The sequence below is a fragment of the Numida meleagris genome, chromosome 11 (assembly GCF_002078875.1).
Source record: "Numida meleagris isolate 19003 breed g44 Domestic line chromosome 11, NumMel1.0, whole genome shotgun sequence".
NCBI lineage: Eukaryota > Metazoa > Chordata > Aves > Galliformes > Numididae > Numida > Numida meleagris.
In genome coordinates, this window is record NC_034419.1 from 11,774,015 (window position 1) to 11,782,418 (window position 8,404).

Sequence of the window (8,404 nt, forward strand, 5' to 3'; positions counted from 1 at the left end):
TCCCGCCGTGGTAGTGGCGGCGGCCGGGCCCGCCGTGCAGGGTCGAGCCGCGCTCAGGGACGGGCGCATGGCCCGGGCTCGTGCGTGCCCGCCACGGCTTCGCCTCCTGGCGCCGGGGCCGCCCGCGTCCGCGTCGCCCCCCTGCCCCCATCCCTCCGCTTCGATGACACAGCGGCCCGGCGCGGAGGCGCAGGGCGGAGCTAGGTCTCTCCACCGGCGGCCCTGAGGTGAAAGGAGGCGGCTTCCCTCCCTCACCCGACCGGAGCGGGCGGGGAGACGGGGAGGAGATCGTGTTAGACCCCGCCCCCGCTCCTCCCCTCCCGCGGTGGCTGCTTTGCTCCCGGTTCAGTGGTCCCTATCATCGCCGGGCTCTGCTTCAGCGCCGGGACCTGCGCCTGTGAGTGCGGGGCGGGGCCGGGCCGTGCTGTGCTTCTGGGGGGGATCATGGGGCTGTGAGCGGCCGGAGCCTGCCCTGGGCGGGGAGGAAGCGGGGTCAGGCCCCTTGTGGGACTACAGGTGCCTGGGCTAGGGGGTGTCCGGGTCCCGTTTGGGATTCTGTGGGTGGGCGGCAGGTGCGGGGCCCGGCCCTCAGCTCGGACACGGACTGCGTGGGAATGGCAGCTCCTGGTGCCCCTCGGTGCGGGAGGGCCCGGCTGGGGCCAGGGGCGGCATTCAGGCGCTGGGCACTTGGGGGCAGCGGGTGGAACGGTGCAGTCGTGTCCGGCATCCTTGCTGAATCATTGCGATCTCGGGGCGAGATTTCCTACTATGTGCTTCTCTGGGATGGAAAGCGGCCGTTCCCGGCTCCTCCTGCGGGCCTGGGCGAGAAGGGAGGATTCTTGTCACCGTGCTGCTTGGTCCCTGTGCCAGCCCTGTTGGCTGTGCAGGGTCTTTCATGCTCCTGACACCTGCCTTGGTCCAGCGCTGCTTGGAGATGTTTCCTCGTGCAGATAGCTGCCTGCTAGTGCCATAGAACAAGATCTGTGGGTAAAACCCAACTGTTGGCACTGTGCAGAGTGTCTGGGTGGCTTCAGCAGTGCAGGGCCAGCAGGAGTGGGGCAGGTGCAGTTGTGTTCTTTGGGCTCCTGCTTGACGAGAGTCAAGTGGTGATAGTGATGTGGGATTTTCAAGCATCTGGCAGATAGATGGACATTTTAGAACCCGGACCTAAACCAGAATGTCAAAGAGCTACTCAGGTGTGGGAAAGAAACTTTCAGAGCTTGGAATTCATAGTGAAGCAATTAGGCATAAAGGAGCGAGAATGCTGAGTGGCCACTGTGAGTATTTTGCTCTCTTGCCTGAGGTGAAGACTAAAGTATTTACTAAAAGCAACAGAGAAAGTAAGGAGATGTTCCAATAAACTGTGTTAATCACTGGAAACTTGACGTGTGTAGGTGAGGGATTCATCCTTTAGCGATGCCAAGCTGTGGTGTTACCAGAAGTTTAGGTAACCAGTTGTTTCCACGACATAGCTCCTTGCTTGGGGTAGCTCAGCACTGTATGGCCTTGGGTTTGCTCTGTAGACTATTGCCTTGCTCTGCAGTTTTGGGGATAACAATCATTAATTACACTAGCTTAAGTTATTGTCAGTTCAGGTGAATCACTGGTAATGATTTACAATAAAAACTTGCCTTCGGATTTCAAGACTGGCTCAGGATTAGAGAAGTTGTCCATTTACAGTGCAGCTGCTGAGAGCAGGAGTTTCATTTTCTCAGCTTTGGAGATCCAAATGTCAGAGGCAGTGAGCTCACTAAGTGGGAGACTAGCTTGAACCACGGGTATTTATCTGTATAAATACCAGGCTAGCTCATTAGAAATCCTGTCAACTTTATACTGACCTCAAAGTCTTCAGTAGCTATGGAGGTAAAACAGTTTGTGTCCTTCACTTTGAGAAAGGTGGCTGAAAAACATTCAGAGCAGATCAGGTGGTGAGTGCCTTTTGACTTGTGACTGCTAGGTGCGTTTCTGCTCCTCCTTCATGTGACTGTGGAGGATGGTACAACCGCTGTGATTTTGTCCAGGTGCAGTGTGTGTAGTCTGCAGCCTTGGCCAAGTGCAGTGTGCATGGTCCCAGCAGTGAAAACACTTGGCAATGCTGCTGGCATCCCCGAGCTCTGTCCTGGACATGTGTGTGTCTGTTCACAGATGTAAACGTTCTGCTGGCTCTCATTTGCTTTCTTTGAATTTCAGCTTGCAAAATGGTTGCATGTTAATAGCAACCTGGGAGAAGCCCTGCTGAAGTTAATGGAACTACCTATTGCAGTAACGTTGCTAGTAAATAGCCTTGTAATCCTCTGAGTCATAAAATATTAAGTAAGAGTGAGTGTTTTATGAATGCAGGTATCCAGTTTGGTGTATTTATTACAAAACGATGACTTCGGTGTTTTTCTTCGAAGGTACTTGTCTCTTATTGTTTCTTTCTGGTTCCGGATGTACTTGGGCTATGGTGACAGCTCTGACAACCACGTTAACGCTGTAGATCTTCTCCCTGCTGACAGGAAAAGCTGGGTGAAAGTAGGCCTGGATGTGACACCATCAGTGCGCTTGCGCTCTCACCATAGAACGATGTCCTGTTTGGCTTAAATGGTGTCAGCAGTTGGGCTGGCTGAGATGTTTTAGGTGAGCATTTCTTATGGCCATTAAAGGCAGTTTGTCTTGGGATGCATCTGTATGTCACGTGTTCCTTACTGCCTGGACATAAGTAGCCATGCTAGCGAGGTTCTGTACCTGGGTGATGTGTATTGTGTGACACGGACTGGAGCTGGCTCGAGGCTGTCTGTCCTGGGGTGCAGATGGAGTGAGTGTCTGCGCACCCCTGCGTCACCAACTTTCATTCAGGAAGAATTTGGAGCATTGTTAAAAGGCAAATTGTGAAGGGCCCGTTTCCCCACCCTTGTTACGATGTGGTTTGCTGTCCTTGTCTCAGGTTGCACCTGAACAGAGCTATTTTTGCCTTTGAAGTTGTCTGGAAATTTGGTGCTGCCAGGCTGGCGAGGGAAGCAGCAGGTGGCTGCGATCACATTCAGGTGTTTCGGGATGGCCTCCTCATAGCATCTGTGTGTGCTGTGTCTCTTGCTGCGCTGTGAGCTTTGCTGGGTAGGTCTGTGTGGGAGTCTGGACTCTTACACAAAGGTCAGTGAGACTTCTTGCTGCCACTTCTGTGTTGAGGGCTGGGTTCGTTTCAGCTAATTGCTCTTGTAAATTATTCACTGTGCTGCTACATAGCAGTGCTGTGATCAAAGATGAGTTCATGCTGTCATACAGACAGGCAATGTAATCTGTTTCTTCCCCTGAACAGACACAGAGGGGGGGGAAGTCTAAGTATCATTCCATGTTTTTAAGTAACCGATGGACATCTACCTATTTTTGAAATATTCTGAGTGTGAAGATCTAGCTAAGTCTATAAAAAGACTGCCGATCTCTTATATTGTGATTGCCAGTGAAATTTCTGGCCAGCTGCGTTATTTCATCTTCAGGTGAATGTTTTTCTTGCATGTCAGACCCTAGGCGGTCTCTCCAGTTGTTTTAATGCATCTGCATGCGGTAGTGGTGCTATACTTGAGTCAGGGAACAGCGGCAAGTACCTGTTCCTTAAGGGGAAAAAAAAAACAAACCAAACAACTGGAATCGAAGGGGTCTGAGCTACTGATAAAAGTTGATGAGCTGTACTTGACTGACAACTCAAAATAGAGAAAACCTGAATGACTTCATTTCTTGATTTGTCAGCAGTTGAAAAAATAATTACAGACATTGGCAAAAGAGCTAGCATTCCAGGTTTATCTGCTGTTAGGGGGTGTTTGTAATATACTTTCTTCAGGCATGCTGCATCTCTCATTTGTGAAAGTAAGATCCTGGTATGACTAGTTCTGTATCTTAACTCCTTAGGCTTCCATTGTCTGACCTCACAATTTTCATATAGGGGTTTTGTGTTTTCTTCTCTTAATACATCTCAGGTACTACTGAGGCTGCGCTTGCGCAGCTGGCCCCCAAGGGCCTGGCTTCTGGGAGCTGCTGAGCGCCGGCTTTGGCTTTGGGCAGGGTAGCAGAGCCCAGAGAAGGATCTGCTGTGTTGCTCTGTGGTGAATGATACCAACCTTGTTTGCTAGGAATGAGAAGGACAAGTTGTTTTTTGGCTGGGAATTAGCTGTGAACTGCCGGGTGTTTGAGAAAGTGGGGCTCTGTCTTGGCTAAATCTTCCGGCTCCTTTTAGCTGGGTGACCGTGCATTGAAGTTTGCTAGTACTGAGGCTGGGAGCAGAAGCCTCGGTAGCTGTGTTGTCTTTGAGATGTAAAAATAAACAAAACTGCGAAGCTGCACCCTACTTAAAACAGGCTGACCTAAATTTTCAGCAGTTGTAGCAGAGATGCAGATTCTGGGTAGGGAATACAGGCTCGCTGGCAGCTGCCTTGTCTATCTATGCATCGTCCGACATGGGCAGCAGGGCATCTTTGGAAGGCCTCCACCGGGGCCGGGAGTCACTCGCGCCTTTTTCCCCTCGGGTTGCGTAAGCCGGGCTGTGGATTTCCCTTGCTACGCTTGTGTGAAGCCAGTGCCCTTGTTATGCAAGCCGGCGGTTCCGTGTCTTCTGGGAGGTTACAGCGTGATCCGCTTCTCAGATTGCTTGTGTTGGAGCATTGTTGAAAGAATGTTTGCTGTCCTCCTGCTCGTCCCTAAAGAGGTCTCTTTTGAGAGTGCTTATGTGTCTGTGAAGTCCGATCGTACTCTTCCTTTGTACATTAATGTTCTTGTTATCAGTTGCAGTTCTCCACTACTGAATTATTAATTCCGCAGTGAGAATTCTTTTTCCCCGCTGTTCGTTGACTTTTGTGCTTGATTTATTCTTCCGCACAGTTTGAAACTGGAACATGGGAATTTGGACTGGTGTTAATGGATCGTGCGTGTTACCTCAGTGGTGAATAAATGAACTTTTTTAATTGAGAAAAGGACTCCTGTCTTTCGAAGTTCTCGCAGTATTCCTGGTGAAAAGTAGTCTGTAAACATAAGTTATCCTCAGAGGCACGTGGCTGTTATTTAACAAGTCTGGGGTGGTCAGAACAGCCAGCAGAGTGCTTACCTGTGTGCTCCGGGGGCAGTGCTGTGGGTAGCACGGAGGGAGATGCAAGGAAGAGCTCGTTTGTTGGTTCTTCTGCTAATGTGGCTTTATAGCTGCATGCTGTCCTGGCAGAGAGCCTGCCTTTGATTAGAAAGCATTCCCTTTGGTTGTTCTTGTAGGTGCTTACAGTGTGCCATGTTTTGTTCTCTGTTTTGTGTGCTTTTTCCTGCAGGGAGCTAATAGGAGGTGAACTGCGTATCCTTTCAGTAACCTTCTGTTCAACTTGGAGTGCTGCGGTTCAGCAACGGAACAGATGGATAATGGAGACTGGGGCTATATGGTAAGTGATCCCGTGTAAATGTGTGTGTGCTGAGCAGCACAGCTGGGCTTTCAAGATCTTGAGGTAAGAATCTTTGCAGGTCTGTCCTGTGTAGACCCAAGTTTCAGTCATGTGAGAACAAAAATTGTGCATGTAGTAACAGCTTGCTTCTGCTCTCTGGAGTGCTTCGTCGTATGTGCCGTTTGTGGGGAGCGTTCATGTTCATATATCCTAGCTAAAATCAACAAGAACTTAATTGACATCTTAAGCTCATTGTTACCATTTTCCTAACACACACAGACTAAAAATAGTTCGTGCTTCTTGCATATAATTTAAAGGACTTTGTTGCGTTATTTATAAGGAAAAATGCTTTTCCTTTAAACCCCGTCTCAAAGCAGACAAATGCATCTTATTTTTCTCCTCTTCTCATTCTCTAAACATTCTGCTGCCGTGCATATGTCGCTTTTTTTTTTCTCTGTCTGGCCGCAGTCCTGATTGTTAGGATTCGTGGCCAGATGGGACTTATGTTGCTTTCTTCTTGCTTCCTCATGTACTATCTGGAAGCTGATGCAGACTGGCTTGGTGCTCTGCCCCCTCTTCTATGCTGCATGCTAATTTTCTAATAAATGCTTCTTCTGAGAATTAAAAGCCGGAAGGTTTTAGTTCTCTTGTTTTAATAATTCCTCTTAACCAGTGCATGGATTATTTTGATTGTGAGCTCTTGGTCTTGTGCCTAAACTTGTACTGTCTTCCTCTTTTGAGGGAGAAAAACCCTAAAGACTTGTTCAACTGATTTGCTGTTGTTCTTGAATGTGCAGCAGATTTTGAAAGTGAGGACCGCTCATTCACATAAACTTGTTCTTCAGGAAATGTCTCTAATTTCATTTCCTCATCTGTAAAATATGAAAAAACTAGTTCCTCAAGTGCGAAAGTGCCTTCTCTGACGGCAGCTCTGTTGTTAAGATTTCTAAAGCATTCTGGAAGTGTGCTTTCTAAATGTTGTTATCCTGTCTAGTTGTGCCTTGTTGCTAGGTGGCTTGGATTTGTTCAGGTGTAAACATTGCTGACAGAGTTCAAATGAGAAAAATGAGGTTCCTTCCAGAGCCACCAGTTCTCCAACAGTATTTGCCATGCGTGTTGGTGAACCTTCTTGTCATGGCTTGATACTCTGCCATTTCTCTCTTTCTAGATGACTGATCCAGTCACGCTAAATGTGGGTGGACACATGTATACGACATCCCTCACGACTCTAACGAGATATCCTGACTCAATGCTTGGGGCCATGTTCAGGGGAGACTTCCCCACTGCCAGGGACTCTCAGGGCAATTACTTCATTGACAGAGATGGACCACTTTTCCGTTACGTTCTTAACTTCTTAAGGACCTCAGAGCTAACTTTACCACTGGACTTCAAGGAGTTTGACCTACTTCGGAAGGAAGCAGACTTCTATCAGATTGAACCGCTGATTCAGTGTCTCAATGACCCCAAGCCTCTGTATCCCGTGGATACCTTTGAGGAGGTGGTGGAGCTGTCCAGCACCCGCAAGCTGTCCAAGTACTCCAACCCGGTGGCTGTGATCATCACGCAGCTCACCATCACAACAAAAGTCCATTCGTTACTGGAAGGCATTTCAAACCACTTCACGAAGTGGAATAAGCATATGATGGACACCAGGGACTGCCAGGTTTCCTTCACTTTTGGGCCGTGTGATTACCACCAGGAAGTGTCGCTCAGAGTCCATCTTATGGAGTACATCACAAAGCAAGGCTTCACGATCAGGAACACCAGAGTTCATCATATGAGCGAGCGTGCCAATGAAAACACAGTGGAGCACAACTGGACTTTTTGTAGACTGGCACGGAAAACAGATGACTGATTCTCACTCCACTGGAGCCATTTCAGTGATTAGTGACTTAATTGAACAGTAAAGCCAAGAGAGTCTGGATTTTGGCTAAAGCAACAATGTGGGCTTTTTTTTTTTTTGTATACGAGTATTTATTGTTTATCATTAAGGACTGGAGAAGTTTCATTCTCTAGCAGCTCTGTCCTTTCATCCTATTCAGAATAAAAACATGCATGTGCCTGTTCAGTCAAGACACCTTTTTGTTTGAAAGAGGGAGTCCGAAGAGTTAGTACAGTAGGGTATTTTGTGTCATTAACACAATTCTGACGCAACTTAAAGTGCTAAAATTACCTCAGTTTAAATGGTTTCTAATCCATCTAACGCTCTGCCACTGGGAACAAGAAACAAACAGAGTTTAAGGGGCAGATGGCAAAAAGCTGCTATCACATAGACTAATTTAGCTTCTAAATCAATAAACAGTATTGTAATATTCTAGGAAAACAAATCCCACCCTTTAAAAGTACTTGATAAGTACGGTTTCTTACAGTTATGACAACTGTTTCTTTCTATGCATATAGATCAAGCAACCAAATACTATCTGTAGCCATGGAAGTATGATTAGAAATATTTATATTGGAATCTGAATGCAAAATGTCCCTGTGGTAGAATTCATATTTTTAATGCCTGGTGCAATATTATTCCCAAGTGTAATGCCTGCCAGCAAGAAGCTAATAAAAATGTGAAATATAGAATACTATTTTGTATTTTTTGTCTTCTAGAACTCTTAATACTGTATTAAAAAAAAAACCACCCAAAGCCTGTTTTTCAGTGCTGCAGAACAGCACAGATGCTCTGCTAGGGCTCCATTCTCTTTCATTACTGACATACTTTGTTCCCTTTGGTCTTAACCAGTTGATCAAGCTGTCCTCATCATAGGAAGAAAAACGTGTTTGGAAAACTATGCATTTTGACCAACAGAAGGATGGCAAGGATTTGTACTTGCTATACGGATAGAGGGAACGCAGCACCTAAAAATACTTGTAGCTGCTAAGCAGTGTTAACCCATTCTAGTGATTTATCTGATAGCTGCTTATATCACATATGGATTTTTATATATTTAATACAAATAAGATTCTGTATTTTTAACTGTGGAGTGCTGTTTCTGGTATGTTCAAGTCAAGGAACTCAG

At 47.1% G+C, this 8,404-nt stretch overlaps 1 protein-coding gene across 1 annotated transcript; it reads left to right on the forward strand.

The window, feature by feature from the left end:
* Nucleotides 30–7,967, forward strand: KCTD6 (potassium channel tetramerization domain containing 6). The gene is made up of 3 exons (XM_021409159.1): nt 30–397; nt 5,286–5,393; nt 6,562–7,967. The coding sequence occupies exons 2-3, from the start codon at nt 5,367–5,369 to the stop codon at nt 7,246–7,248; spliced, it is 714 nt and encodes a 237-aa protein (XP_021264834.1). The 5' UTR covers nt 30–397; nt 5,286–5,366; the 3' UTR covers nt 7,249–7,967.